Raw genomic sequence first — 14,952 nt, 5'->3', positions numbered from 1 at the left:
ACATGGAACAAACACACGCACATAAAAAAACACACCACTTCCTATTGTGCAACACTTCCTCTGATTCAGTGTGCACTTCGGGTTTTCTACAGACCCTGCTTCCTCCTGTAAGGTTACAATCCAGCTCACATTTAGGCCATTTATTCAGGGAAATCTTAAGGTAATGAAAAGAAATCCAATCCAAACAGCCAACGAAATACGCAACTCAAATGTTCTTTTTTTGTGACCAATAATATTAAAAGCTAAGAACATTTCAAAAAGCCAGAACCTAGTTTCTGTCCGAAGCACGACAAGACTCAACTCCCAAGCCACAGTTTGAGATTCAACACGGTCTCTTCATGCCGCAAGCTAGTTTCAGAAGTTGCATTGCCCTGATTGAGAGTGCAGGCTCAGTAGACTGTGAGACCATTAGTACCAAGGCACTTCTCTCTCTTCGCCAGCCTGCATACAAATGCACTGCACTAATAAGAGTAGTGGCGGTCATGCATGAGTGAGATCACACTTCAAGCCCTGAAACTTCAAACCCACAACGACGGTAGGAGCTGTGGGAGAGGCAAACTGTCAACATTACATGATCGAATGAGACACTGTGAGAAAAGACACAACTTCCAAAAAAAGAAAAAGACTGACATAGTATAGAGAGATGGACTAGATGCTGACATGAACAAGTTATTTGGGATGTGGCGCGGACTACGACTGAGTTTCAGTTAGCGGCACATCTTTCTTGTGAACCTGAAAAATGGCTGTCTTAACATCCCAGCAGCCTCTCTTCTTATCCCTCCTTATGACAGAGGCTCTTCCCTGCCTCCATGCAAAGTGACTGTGGCTTGCATCTAATCCAATAGAGCTGACATGTAACAGGGGACATTCTGGGTGACATCTGTGGCAGAGCATCATGGGAGTCAGCTATGCATCATGCATACAGCTGGGGGCTGGAATGTAAGGCCAAATGGCCCCTTGCATGAGAACATGAGGTTATGAATTTGACTTAGACCTACTGTATGTGGAGTAGTAGATTAATGATTCCTAACCACTCTTCATAGTGGTAATGAGACTATTTCTAAATAAACAAGGCCCTATGGACTACACATGTTTCTTTATGACTTTACATCAATAAATACCACCAGAATTATCAAAATAATGGAAATATCAGCATTAAAAGTAACAAGGAAACAATGTTTGCGTGGTGTCTTGCTCCCATAAGTCAATGTATTTCCAGTTGAAAGAGGATGATGGGGCGGGACATAACAGTTGTTCAAAAACGCTTTGAGCATAAGCTTCAGCTGTCACAAACTCAGGATTCTTCAAAATTAATAAGTTCCAGCCCCCGAGACGCAACCATAGTGTCTTAAGAAAAGTAAAAAGGTTTTTCGTGGGTGAAACCCGAAACTTGCCCCACTGGAAAATGTTACTCATGTTACTTTGAAAGTTGTGAAGTTGCAGGTTTTATATGATCAAAGGGGTAGATGAAAGATTGTTCATTATTATTTGTTGGAATTTTGATGTCGCCTACTCGTATACGCCATGAATGAACCAACCACTAAAAATACAGTTTTCCAGGAAGTAAAAGAAACGGGATATCGATATATACGAGAAAATAACAATTTTGCACATTTTTTGGCATTTATATAGGTGTATGTTGATGGCTCGGCGATGGGATGGGCGCTTCTTCCACTATGGCTTCAGTCCAGTCCTCTTCTAGCGGGCTACGAAAACGCTTATGACAGCCAACACGATGAATCTGTGAGGCCACCTGAGCCCTCCATCTTTATAGCGGTGGGGAAAATGCTGTCTCCAAATTCCTTTCCAGAATCTCCTTTGAATTTTCAATTGGATTACTGACAAGACTACAAATGGCTAATATCAGTATTGTGCTTTTCAAACCATTATTATGCTCTTCAGGTTTGTGCCTTGTGATATAGGGGCATTGTTACTCAGTTCAGCGCTACTGCGGGGAAAAAGCCACATGACGAGATCACTCAGAAGTGGCATTGTGTGCACCGATTCAAATTTGCTCATCCCTCCGAGCAACGATTAGAACTAGGCTAAACCATGTCAGGAAATACGACCCACAACAACACAGGAACACTGCAACCCTTCGCTGCGGGGGTGTAGTTTTTAGTGCTTCAATTACCTTGGATATTACCGCTTGTCACATGAGAAGTTCTTTGCCCTAACAAAGAACTGGAAAAAAGTCATTTGTGCAGGTTAATTGAAGCTGCAAATGGTAACCGTTAACCAAGAGGTAGATCTGAACGTCAATACCCAGAAATCCTGAAACATGATGTTAGTAAACTGCACACTCATGTTTACCAACCCGGCCGGTCTGTGATGCTTTATACCAAAGGATACCAAAATAACAAGAGGCAACGTTGAGAAGTGTCAATACCTGACACCAGAATTTAATTTTGGCAAATCTACAGCATCTCGATTAGAAGGGATGGGACAGTTTTCTCTATCGCAGCTTCAATTTTTGATTCAGGCCCATAAGACGGGTGTATTTTTACATAAACATCTTGACTAGTGCAGCTTTAAAATGCTGATGGACAGATGACAACTGACTTCTTCTTTGGGGTAGCAACTTGGCCAAGGCTAATAAATTGCTTTTGGGCAGTACTCCTCAACAAGCAGATGGTCTCTCCTATGAAACGCACCGTAAGAAAACACAACCCAGAAAGCTTCGTAAACTTGATTTTCTGAGGCTGCCACATCAAAACAATTTTGCTATTAGATTGCAAATAAAACACCAGGAATAGTTCAGGGTAGCAAAGAGAAATTATAACCTATGCTCAGTTTGTAAGATCAATAGGCCAACATCTAACAAATGTATTTGTTTGGTTTTAATTTACTCCACCACATTAAGGGGTCAATATGTGGGCCAACATGTGTAGGCCTGCTGCAGCCTGTGTGTGCTAGAGAAGGCAAAACATGTGTTCACTATGGACCAGGCCACTGAGGTAATCAATAGGATCTCTGCATGGACCTCCTACAGTGTGTCCCGACTCCCTTTGTCATGCACACGGACAATAAAAGCTTGTAGGCTCTACAGTAGGTGAATCACCTGGCCTTGACCTAATGCTGATGGAGAAGGAGTGGAAAATCACTTTATCATTAAACACAAGGAGAGATTCTTTCATGTGGACTTGCATCTCACAAAAGATTGGGGGGGGGGAATGACCAGCAGGGACAGAGACGAAGCACTCGGATACAAATCAGCCATGGCGGTATTGGTTTCAACACTGCTGAATAAAACTTCCATTAAAACTCAGGTTGCCATGACAACTTGGATTTCACTTTGTCTACTGGTGAGTGAGAGCTCAGGGCTGAGGAAGAATATTGACTGTGGAAAACTGGCTGTGTGTGTGTGTGTGTGTACGTGTGCGTGTGTGTGTGGTAGATACCCAAGCCTGTGGGGCACAGCACAGCCTCCCTGCAAAATCATTTCATTAAGAAAACTCTGGCAGATCAGTTACAGTACACAGACTGGTGATGCTTGAACTAAAATGTCAAAACAAATGAGGTGCCATGTTGAGGGCTCTGGGCCATCTGTGTCAGCTGGATTCAGAAAGATTTACCATCATGCCCGGCAATTAAAATCAAGCCTAATCATGTAACCAAACCCTGGCATACTGACTTTTTTTTTTCCAGAAATTTCCAGGCTTTTTACAAAACTTCTTGGCTGGATATAATAATTTTGGTCAGGGTTCAATATAAAACAAACTGATAATGGCTGGGCAAAATAACTGTGCCATATCACTCTAACTTTATCTCACAATATGTGAAATGACAATGGGTCTACAGTTACGTAATGTCATGTATTGGGGCTGAACATACTTTTCACAACAATTTCTGTACTTTTCCATATTGTGCAATTCCCAAATCTTTCAAAACCTGGAAGTAATAAGATAAATTTTCCATATATTTCTAGATATTCCAGACCTGTATCGGAACCCCAAATAGCGCTAAGCCAGTCGGAGTAAAAAGCGGAACAAAATTGCACCTCAGGTTTATATGACAGTTTCAACAGTATAAGGATGGAGGTTTAGTGCGGGGGCAGCACAGCAACAGTGTCATGCAAAAACTGAATTTCTACCCTGCTGATTTGCCATCTGTGGCAGCATCCCTGCACTATGCTGTCCACTGACATGTAGGCAGCCACACAAGGATATCATGCCTGGATTAACATACCATGATAAAAAAAATATATATCATTATCACTGCCAGCCAGTGTAGGAAAGAAACTCAACCTTTTTCGTCTACTGGCCACAGTGGCTGGTACATCCCAAAATACCTCCCAGCCACTTTCATTCATTTTACCAAACAACTATTTTGGAATAGGACTTTCAGATGATTCCTGGTTACCTGCTTAAAAAGGCGTGGAAGAGTGGAATTTTTTTAATTTCCGACTTCCACAGATCTGGGCCCGAGGGCATGTGTGTGAAAGTTGGAGGTGTGGACTGGAGATGCACAAAGTCACAGCTTTTATCTTAAAAGGCCATGTTATTTATAGCTTTATGTTGAGAGCTTCGATGCATAGGCCATTTTGCATTTTTCCATGCCTTCACTAGATACCGCATACCGACAGCAATAAATGAAAGCATCCTTTAGGAGGCCTTTGGACGGCCTGCCCACAGGAGAAAAGAATATGAGATTGCTCCCTCGTCTCATTACATGCACGCTTAGGGCTCAGATAAGCAACATCACAGGAGGGAAGTGAGAAAGTTGAGAGGAATGCTCAATTCTAGCAGCCCAGCCAGCGCCACAGATCAGAGACTGGCACACACACACTGACTCACGCACATCTGAGACAGACATCAAAACTAACACCCCCGCCAAAGGCTACGAACACAAACCACCACCACACGGACCTCCACGGCTCAAGATCAGCCTTCTTTGCTTGTTTTACACTACAGCAGCCAGCATGTGTTAAACAACAACCTCTTCAATAAATCGGTGTGTGGACTGAACAGAGGATCAAACAACATCTATGCTGTCTCGGTTTAGTGAACACAGGAGTGTGAATATGTGCGGTTGTAAAAAAGAAGGCACCCTATGGCGTTGTAGATTGAAATTGACCAGTAAGATCAAGACACAGCCTGTGTAGTAATTCAGCAGTGTGTAGAAACAGCCAACTCTGAAGCTGAGCCCAGGCAGCCTCTCCTACTGGGTGCCTCAAGTGTGTCATCATTTCTACTAAGATCTGCTTATGGACAAGAACAGACATGCAATGCAGATGGAAGAGAGAGAATAAGCTGTAGCCAAGAGGGGAGTAATATTAGCCTCTGCACTGAAAAATGACTCAAGTCCATGACAAACTCTGATCTCTGCATTACTTGGCAGATGGCACAATGTCAAACTAAACAAAGTATGCCACTTGTGTAGATAGTGATAAAGTGCCTTTACAAGCATGTTAAAAACACCAACAGAGACAGAGCTGTAGAAGTGGAATGATCCAGAAGCCACTAACTCTTCTGGATGAAGCCATGTCAAGAGTAGCACATGATATTGTTGCAACAACAGAATGCTGAATAGGCCAAATCAGTTAAAGGAAGTTAATGCAAATAACAGCACAAGCAGTATTGTTCCACAGGAAGGACTATGGAGTCGATACATCTCTTTTCTGCATGGACTTACAGAGCTGCACCTACGACATGCAGGTTGGTGAGCCACAATGATCGACTGATGATTGTAGAAGCATGTGGATTAGATCAGTACCGACCAACACACTTCATTTGGCTGGAAGGGAAATCAAAAGAAAGCTTGGCTGGTGGTGTAGCAGCGGTCCTGGTCCGGTAAAGAAGGAGAAATTCAACCTATGAGCGCTCAAAACTAAAAAAATAAAAATAAAAAAATAAAAAAACACGAAGGCTCGGGCTGAAATGAGTCTATCATACACACAGATTTGGCTTTTTCCACACACCTTAATTCTCACTCAGGCACGTGCAGTCATTTCGTAATTTACCACGCTGCATGTCTTTGGTGTCATTACACCGATAAAAAAAAGAAAAAAAAAACATACGATAACTTAGAAAACTACCATACAGTAAATGATAGTCTGAAACACGTGTTGGCTGCCTTAACTGTCACAATACCACGGTAAAACACAGCGGTATACAAGTTACAACAATGACTGCACAACAACGACATGACTTACTATTTAAAAGTTCAGCACGTGTGAAAATCCCGCAGACACATGGCGGCGGAAAGACGGGATGATGAATAACTGTCAGCAGTAGATTAAAGTCATAACCGTATACTGTGAATACAGACCGGTGGAGGTAACCTGACCCTAAAAGCCCATACATTTTCTAGCTGCTCCGACTGGGCGTGTTCAAGGCTGTAGTCTAGTTACAGGCGGGTCCCAAAGTGGGGTCCGGGTCCTTGAATGGGCCACAGTAAGCAAAATGAAAGATAGGCTAGTTTAATTTCATTATTGCTATATTTCACTCGCTTTAAGTTAGCACAATGTATATAAATGGCTATTTTGTAAGCATCTCTCTCCCCACTGTCATTTCCCCACCTATAATATAGCCTAAACAGTGATTTTATTCTTCTGCAAGTCATATCTAACAACAATAATCTTCTCAGTTGGGGGTCTCAGGGACATTTTATCCACTGGGAATCTATGGGGCCTAGTGGATAAAATTTGTGTATCTGTTTGAGGGCCATTGACATGAAAAAGATTAGGAGTCAAGAGCTGTATGACTGCCAGTGTTATGCCTAGATAATAACGCGTAAAGTATGAAAAAAAAAAAATCAAAATCACTGCCTAATCTGTAGGTCTCAGTGAACAACATCCATTCTCTGTTCAATTCTTAAGAAAAAGTAATCTGAAAATGAACATGCCGGCCTATAACATGGTAGTAGAGTGGGATTTGTGAAAGAATACATTATGTCAAATGAGCTGTATTTTCACTTGAGAGGCTTTCATGCTTATTTCACAAACCCAGGCTGTGAGAAGGAGAAGCTCTTATAGGCTATTTCCTGAACCCCTGCAGCGCTCTGAAGTAGATTTCGCTTTCTTGCAGCAAGTAGTCTTTCTCTCACTTTTGCAACCCTTGCTGTAACTGTGCATCCAGCAGCAATTAAATTAGAAATAGACGAACTGAACAAAGACAATGAGAGAATCGAACCTTTAAAGTGCCTCAAAAGTTATCCCATCTGCTAACAGCACTAAAAAAAAAAAAAGGCTATGGGCCGTGAAACAACCACTAACATAGTCCTACAATCATGGCAAAGGACACTTATTTGTCATAGCTTACTCAGGAAAGTCATGCCTTCTCTAGCCCAGATTTACAGGCTTACAGTGTTATTTAACTTGTGGTATGAGTAAAGCAGTTTGTCTCCATCTAGGCTATTGAAGAAAAAGTCTCAAAATACAGTGGAAGGTTATACTTCCTTCTTTCAGTAGTAGATGCCTCATCATGAAGACAGATTGCAGGAGGGCAATGTAATTAAAATAATATGGAAGTAAAAATGTTTGCAACTTCCCTTGGCAAAAAAAGGAACACTACATAGTTTAAGATCCATCAGAATCGGGTGCTCCGGGAAGGACTGAGGCCATTTTCCACTGACTTGCAGTTGCAACACATCCAGGTTGATTGACACAACAAAGTGCTGCATACCTTTAATGGAAGCATTTGTTCCTGTGGGAGAGCACCGACGTGTTTCCCCCCTTATAAGAGACACGCTGGCAAAGCTTGTTTATTCTTAGGTGACACAAGGAGGCAAAGGTCATTTAGCCTAATGGGCCAGCCACAGCACACCTCTCTGAACTAATGAATGTGTCTCCAAACCCTGGCTGACAGGCACTGAAATTACCTCTTACCACCTCAAAGGTAGTATGGGGTCAGTATGTGTTGGAGTTAAAACATCAGCCAAAATGGGATGATTGCGGAGTTATACACTAACCTAAACACTCTTCTGCCGAGGGTTTATTTCTCAGTCTGCATCCGTTAGCCTGAGGAAGGCAGAATAGGTCTAATTTGCATTAGCAGAGAGCGTGAGACCCGAGAGACAAATTTAACTTCTACATTGCATCACAACCACAGCTAAGTTGCACTAGCCTAACACACACACACATCAGATCTGGCTTCCTGGACATCTCACTTCCACTTTCAGGACCTGCAAAGACTGGGCTTGATGCGATGGAGAGAAAATAATGTAGCTTTCTGTGTCATGGTGCAGTTGTGAATGGTTGTAAAGACAACTGTTGTTAAGTGAAATCAAAACTCTTATATGAACAGTCATGCATACAACATCCACTCAATATCCTATCTTCAAATTAAGTAATCATGACATTACACTCTTCCTCATATTACTGAGGGACTCTCTGGAAGCCCTTCAAGGACCCTTGGGGTTCCCTGGACCACACTTTGGAAACCACTGGTCTAATCCTTTAAACAGAGATTAAAATGACAAGGTGAAGGACCATCATCAATTACAAGTAGTAAAAGACAAACTAGTTTCAGCCATGTCAGCTGTCACTGTTAGTATTTCTGTTAATGCAGACTGCTGCATCATTTAGTATGCATATCCTGAATGATCCTTACCTATAAGCACGCAGTCATATAATCCAAGCCATACGGTCAGTTTAAAACAATATAGATTATCTGGCCCGTTAGCATAGAGGACAAACACAGGTGATAACCTGGTGTTAGTAACATTGCTCAAGCATGAAACATTCACTGCCTCTGGTCAAAAATCTAGCTAGCGGCGTAGCCTAGCCTTGAAGAATCTGCTGTTATTCTGAAAAGGGGAAGTTAACGGCAAACCAAGGATGTAACTCGTCTGCTATCATACATACTAAGATTTTTTGTTTTTTTTACCATTCATACTACATTGTTAACCAACTTGGCGTTACATGATTTTGATTTCGCCGGACACGTTTGTGATTCATCATCTATTTTATCTCTGAGGAGCGAAATCGGCGCTCCAAAACAAGTGCGATTGAATGGCAACTGGTGGAAAGTAGAGGCGACCAGTTGGGAGGACGGTTGAGGCGAATAAACTGGTAAATTTCCTTACCTTGATGCTCGTAGAGAAACAGGGGAGTCGACGTCTAATACACCACGCTAGCTGAAGGAGCTCAAAGAAAAGCGATTTGCCGTTGCTATTTCCGGGTTAGTTATTGAGCGTCATTGTCCGTTAAACAGGAGGGGAGTTCGATTTATTCCACCCTGCGAAGCGGAGTGCACCTTCCTCGTCTGAAACAACTGAAGATATCACGCCGAGTCCCGCCCGGTCGTCTCTTTCCAACGTGCTCTTGTGCTGTAGCTCTCCCAGGCTACTGACCGACCTATTAATGCGCCTCACCACAGCTTTAATTAGGACTCCGTGGCCGGCAGGGTGGCCTGGTGTTGAGAGAGACCGTCCTTCAACCAAACGTCCAGGGTTCAAGCTCTGCGCTGGCAGTCATTTACTCTGCTGAAGTGTCCTTGAGCAAGACACTAAAGCCCTACCGGCTCCAGGGGCGGTGCTCCGTTATCTGACCCTGCACTCTGACCTCCCTGGAGGGGGGAGGGGGGTCCAAAAAAGAGGACTTCCCTACATATAACATTACTTAACAACTTTAAGTTACAACAATGTGGTGTTCCTAATCAGAATCACTTAAATAGCAAAGTACTATGAATGTAGAGGAATTTGTTTTGCTGGCATAGAGACATAGCATAGACATACAGTAACTGACAGCATGGTATAGGCATGTGGAGAGCCAAGAGAGGTTTTTATTGCAACCCAACACTACACCAGCTGATTTCACCATCAGCTGGTGTAGTGTAGTGTAGTGTAACAACTTGGATATTCGTGGCACATATGGTTGCCTGTCCAGAAAGAGAGTTGTTTGCAGGCATTCACCTCGACCAGAGATGGCTGGGCAGGAGCCATATCCTTAGTTTCCAGTGTGGCTATTCAGTGAAATGAATTGGCCATTTTCATTCATTCATTCATTCATTCATTCATTAAGTGTCCTTCCTTGGAGTGTCAGAAATGTTCCTAAGACAAAACCTAACAGTACTTTTGTGCCTACAACTACCAATGCTTCTGTAAATACATTTTGTAGACTTGTTGAAAATGACATAGATATAGAAATGAGGAAAACTGATGAAAAACCCCCAGAGAAAGCAACATCTGACAGAAGAACACAGGAAAGCAATGCATGAATTAGCAAATAACTAGACAATAACTTTTCATGAAGCTGACAAAAATAGGTGGTATTGTGGTTCTAGATACTGGCACCTATATGGAAAAGGTTAAACTAATGTTACAAGATGCTTTATTTTACCAAAAACTGTGGTTGGATCCTACCAGTAACTACAGTGCCCAGATTGATAATATTCTCTCTCAAGGTCCTATCTCCAGACTCAAGGTTGTGCTATGGGGACTCCACTGTATCCTATGCTAATCTGTTCATGGGCAAATTTTAATTTTACTTCCATAATAATCTCCTTTAAAAATACATCAAATACTGGCCTAGATTTATCTGATGTTTGTTTCATGGTGTGGGACTCACACGCTGCTTAATGAGTTTTTAGTTTACATCAATTCAAGATTGCAGTCTATCTCATTCAGCATGGAAAAGAGTCAGCAATGCATCGACTTTCTTGATGTCCAAGTAAAGAAGGTTTATAATTGAGTATTACAGTCTATAGAAATGCTATCAGCTGACAGTTAGCACCCACTGCCATATAAGAAACGTTTGCCTGTCAGCTATACAGACTGAAACGTATTTGTGATGGAGAAAGTTTGAAGAACAAACCAATACACATGGTTATCCTGATTGTTGGCTCTTGGATGCATTTAATAGAGTGAAAAATCATGTTTCTTGTTTGAAAGATTAGAATAAGACAGAAGAAACCTTTTTCTATTAACTATGTTCTGACTTATGGTGAATTAAGTAAAATGTGAATAAATACTGGTACATTTAGTCAGATCCCTCTTTGAATTCAGTTTTTGTTGATCCACCTCTTGGGTTAGGGTTAGGGTTAGGGTTAGGGCTTTAAGGACTCAAAATGTATCTAACGTGCTTGTAAGATCTGATGTTGTCAGAGGAAGAAAAGAGACATTTATCAAAGAGTATTTTCCCTGTAGGAACTGTAGTGCGTGCAATACTATAATCAAGAGTAACTGTTTAACAAACTCCAACTTGGATAAAAAAAATAGTGAATGAAGTCATGCATTACATGACACACTAAGAATGTGGTCTATATGCTGCACTGCCCATGCTCCAAAATATATCTAGGTAAGACGTCTTATCAAATGACGATAAGCATTTCCCAACACAAATCAGCTATTAGACGCCAAGACATCACTTCTCCTGTTGCTCACCATTTTGTGGAATGTAAAGACTCTATGTGTTTCAACTACAACACACCAGTTTAGTAAAAGTTAAGCGAGAGGCATATTCGATCTTTACATTAAAATGCTGTGTCTTCTAGTAACCTCAGTGAGGAAGTTGATTTGTCTCCTTTCTTATAATCTCAACTATATCCTAAACCAGTGGAATTACTGAAAGTAGATCTATATTTCATTTTTTCTGTTTTACACCAGATTGATTGACAGGAGGCCTGATGTTTTCAGCTTGGTGTACCACAGATAAGTTTATGTTGAGAGTTGAAGTCATTTTATTTCCGTTTCATAGGCACAGAAACATAAAGTCAGCAATGGGTTGTTCTATTTATATTTTATTTCTAAAGTGGAAGATATGTTTATTGCCTGTTTGTTGTTTTCCTTTTATTCTTTGTGGCCAATCCTAATTTCTTTGACATAGATGAGACAGGCAGTTTATGAAGGCTGACTCAAGGACTGCCATCTCCAAAATTACACACCTGGTTGTGATTGGAGATCGGTAGCTGATCCATTGTTAGTGCTAGGCTTTAAAAGACAACTCATTGTAACTGATTGTTGTTGCACACTGATAAAGGTTTAGGCTTTTTTTTTTCTCTTGGTGTGCAGACTACTCTTCTTGTTTTCTTTTAGTTTTGCAGAGTCAGAGATTGTCAGCAAACTTCTGTCTGCACAATACAAGAGACAGCCATCAATTAGGTTCAATTAAGCACTGCACCTGTCTTCAATTATGTGTCAGGTGTGGCCATCTCTAGCCTATAAAGTCACTCTGTAAGCACCACTGAAACCCCTTTCTTAGGAGAAGCTGAAAACTGAACGTAGTTGTTCCTTTCCAAAAGCTGACTGTTACTTTGTTTGACTATCAAACCCACTGCTGAAAATGGCGAAAGAGAAGACTCACGTTAATGTGGTGATAATTGGCCATGTTGACAGTGGCAAATCGACCACCACAGGTCACCTTGTCTACAAATGTGGTGGCATTGATCAAAGAAGAATTGAGAAGTTTGAGAAAGCTGCAGCCCAGGTGAGTAAAGGAAACTTAAAACTAATGAATGCAAAATGTTAACCCAATCTTGAGTCTTTTGTTTTTCTGCTCTACAGATGGGCAAGACTTCCTTCAAATATGCCTGGGTGTTGGACAAGCTGAAAGCTGAGCGGGAGCGAGGGATCACCATTGATATATCACTGCTGAAATTTAACACGCAGAAATACACAATCACTATAATTGATGCGCCGGGCCATCGTGACTTCATCAAAAACATGATCACCGGGACATCCCAGGTAAGCAGCATGTGAAGCTTGCCTTCTGCTTGAGTGTGCCTAGAAAGTAGCTCATGTTTAATAATTTAACTGAAGCCCCTCCACTATGTATGTCATTGCAGGCTGATGTTGCCCTGCTGGTGGTCTCTGCAGCTAAAGGAGAGTTTGAGGCTGGTGTCTCAAGAAGCGGTCAGACCAGGGAGCATGCCTTACTGGCTTACACTCTCGGTGTAAAGCAAATCATAGTCTGTGTGAACAAGATGGATCTGACTGAACCGCCCTACAGCCAGAACCGTTATGATGAAGTGGTGCGAAGCGTTGGCATGTTCCTCAAGAAGATTGGCTATGACCCCACAGCTGTGCCCTTCGTCCCCATTTCTGGCTGGACCGGGGAGAACATGATCACTGCAACTCAGAAGGTAGAAAATGTTTCTTTAGGTTTAAAATGATCCACCTTTAGCATACAATGTCCTGACTGAGGTAGTGTCTCCACAGATGTCCTGGTTCCAAGGCTGGAAAGTCAAACGGAAGGAGGGGAGTGCAAGTGGGAGAACTCTGCTAGAAGTGCTGGACTCGATTCATCCTCCAGTGCGCACCATCAACAAGCCCCTTCGCTTGCCTCTGCAGGATGTCTACAAAATTGGAGGTCAGCCATGTTGCACAAAGTTTAATTTCATCAGCCCCTTGCCTAAGTTCCCCTCGAATCATCTTCTCTAACCCTTCAGTTTCCAAATCTGTGAAAACTCATCATAGATTAGCTCACTCAAAACAAGGTTCAGGTGTGCAGCAGAGGGATGGGAGTTGTAATGCTTGTTAAAATGTATTTAAGTAATGGCTACTGTATATTCTAATTATTGGAGGTAACTAAGAACCTAATGTGCTTTGTTCAACCACACAGGAGTCGGAACTGTTCCCGTGGGCAAGATTGAAACTGGCATCCTAAAACCGGGCATGACCCTGATGTTCTCGCCTGCTAAACTAACTGCTGAGGTGAAGTCCATTGAGATGCACCATCAGGGGCTGCAGACGGCGCTACCGGGACACAATGTTGGCTTCAACATCAAGAACGTGTCTGTGAAGAACCTGCGCCGCGGGGATGTGGCTGGAAACGCCCAACAGGACCCTCCCTCCGATGTCAACAGCTTTGTGGCTCAGGTTGGTTCAATCCAGGCCTCAACTCGGTATCAGACGCTCCCGGATGCCAGTTCTGCCCTGTATTGATGAGACTGTTTTTCTGTCTACAGGTGATCATTCTGAACCATCCAGGGAAGATCAAGGCCGGCTACTCTCCTGTCCTGGACTGCCACACTACCCATGTGACATGCCGCTTTGCTGAGCTGAGGGAGAAGCTTGACCGCCGCACAGGGAAGAAACTAGAGGACCTGCCGCAGATACTGGTGTCTGGAGACGCTGCTACAGTCAAACTGGTCCCCAACAAGCCCCTGTGTGTGGAGAGCTTCTTCACATACCCTCCCTTAGGTACAATATCATAATTTGTTTGTAGTCTTTCTTCCATGTAAGACAGTTTAACCCATGTTTAATCATAATGACAGTACTCTGAAATACAAACTGTTTTCTTGACTTGTTGTTCCACAGGTCGGTTTGCAGCAAGAGACCTGAAGCAGACAGTTGCTGTGGGAGTCATCAAGTCAGTGGAGAAAGACCAAGGATCAAAGCTTCAGCATAAAGCCCAAGTGTGTAAATAAGCTGCTTTTTGTTTACCAGTATTCTGGTATGCCAGCTTGAGCTGTGTTTAATTTTTTCATGGTAAAATTTTGTGTTGCAACACAAAAGTATTTATGTTGTCTTACAGAGAAGTGATTTTTCCTGTTAATTTTGTGTTTTGAATCCTAAAGGACCTGTAGAACTGGATGGGATTTTAGTTCAAATGGAAAATTGTGATGCTACCAAAATAAAATTGTTTGAGAGAAACTTGTCATGTGGCTGCTTCTTGCAAGTAAAATGTTGAATGGTCATATTGGTGATCATCTCCCAAATCAGTGGTGTGTGTGAAAACCTTAACTCATATTTGTTTAGTTTCTTTTTCTTAACTTAAGGTTTACATGGCCTATAGATTCATTCTTGCATGACCCTTAGGCTTAGAAAACACTTTCAAAACCAATTGAAACTGAAGGTAAGGCTTTCTTGACTACTGAAAGTACACAATTTTAGAGATGGCTTTTCACTTAACAGCTATATGGGAGGTAAATGTAATGACTAGCGTACACTGCCTCATTTGAATGCATAGTTGGTCCTCCCTCCTCTGTGTAACAGCCCGTCCCTGCTGATGGCAAACTTGAAATGGCTGCTGCTGGTCTTCAAATGTACAGGACTATGCATCATTCAGAG

General features: G+C 42.2%; 2 protein-coding genes across 4 annotated transcripts in view; one reads left to right on the top strand and one right to left on the bottom strand.

The window, feature by feature from the left end:
* Nucleotides 1-9,239, bottom strand: part of fam49bb (family with sequence similarity 49 member Bb) — a 34,357-nt gene extending 25,118 nt beyond the window's left edge. The window contains exon 1 of the mRNA XM_071921485.2: nucleotides 9,028-9,239. The gene's annotated coding sequence lies outside the window, so the exon portion shown is untranslated. The remainder of the gene's footprint in view (nucleotides 1-9,027) is intronic.
* Nucleotides 5,581-14,401, top strand: eef1a1l3 (eukaryotic translation elongation factor 1 alpha 1, like 3). 3 transcript variants are annotated; one of them, XM_071921484.2, is made up of 8 exons: nucleotides 9,053-9,071; nucleotides 12,222-12,367; nucleotides 12,445-12,624; nucleotides 12,726-13,022; nucleotides 13,099-13,249; nucleotides 13,502-13,758; nucleotides 13,848-14,082; nucleotides 14,200-14,401. In XM_071921484.2, exons 2-8 carry the CDS (start codon nucleotides 12,224-12,226, stop codon nucleotides 14,307-14,309), a joined length of 1,374 nt encoding a protein of 457 aa, XP_071777585.1. In that variant the 5' UTR covers nucleotides 9,053-9,071; nucleotides 12,222-12,223; the 3' UTR covers nucleotides 14,310-14,401. The 3 variants fall into 3 exon arrangements, with proteins under 3 accessions (XP_078147497.1, XP_071777585.1, XP_071777584.1); XM_078291371.1 differs by lacking the exons at nucleotides 9,053-9,071; nucleotides 12,222-12,367 and adding an exon at nucleotides 5,581-5,657; XM_071921483.2 differs by lacking the exon at nucleotides 9,053-9,071 and having other exon boundaries at nucleotides 12,224-12,367.
* The last annotated feature ends 551 nt before the right edge of the window (nucleotides 14,402-14,952 follow it).

This window comes from Centroberyx gerrardi, chromosome 22, assembly GCF_048128805.1.
Source record: "Centroberyx gerrardi isolate f3 chromosome 22, fCenGer3.hap1.cur.20231027, whole genome shotgun sequence".
Lineage (NCBI taxonomy): Eukaryota > Metazoa > Chordata > Actinopteri > Beryciformes > Berycidae > Centroberyx > Centroberyx gerrardi.
This window is presented reverse-complemented; position numbering and strand designations above follow the sequence as displayed.

Bases quoted from the DNA above. Each gene is read 5' to 3' on its own strand.
- eef1a1l3 (XM_071921484.2), top strand. From the start codon at position 12,224: ATGGCGAAAGAGAAGACTCACGTTAATGTGGTGATAATTGGCCATGTT. The intron at 13,023-13,098 runs GTAGAAAATGTT...GTGTCTCCACAG, and splicing joins TGATCACTGCAACTCAGAAG to ATGTCCTGGTTCCAAGGCTG. The intron at 13,759-13,847 runs GTTGGTTCAATC...TTCTGTCTACAG, and splicing joins TCAACAGCTTTGTGGCTCAG to GTGATCATTCTGAACCATCC.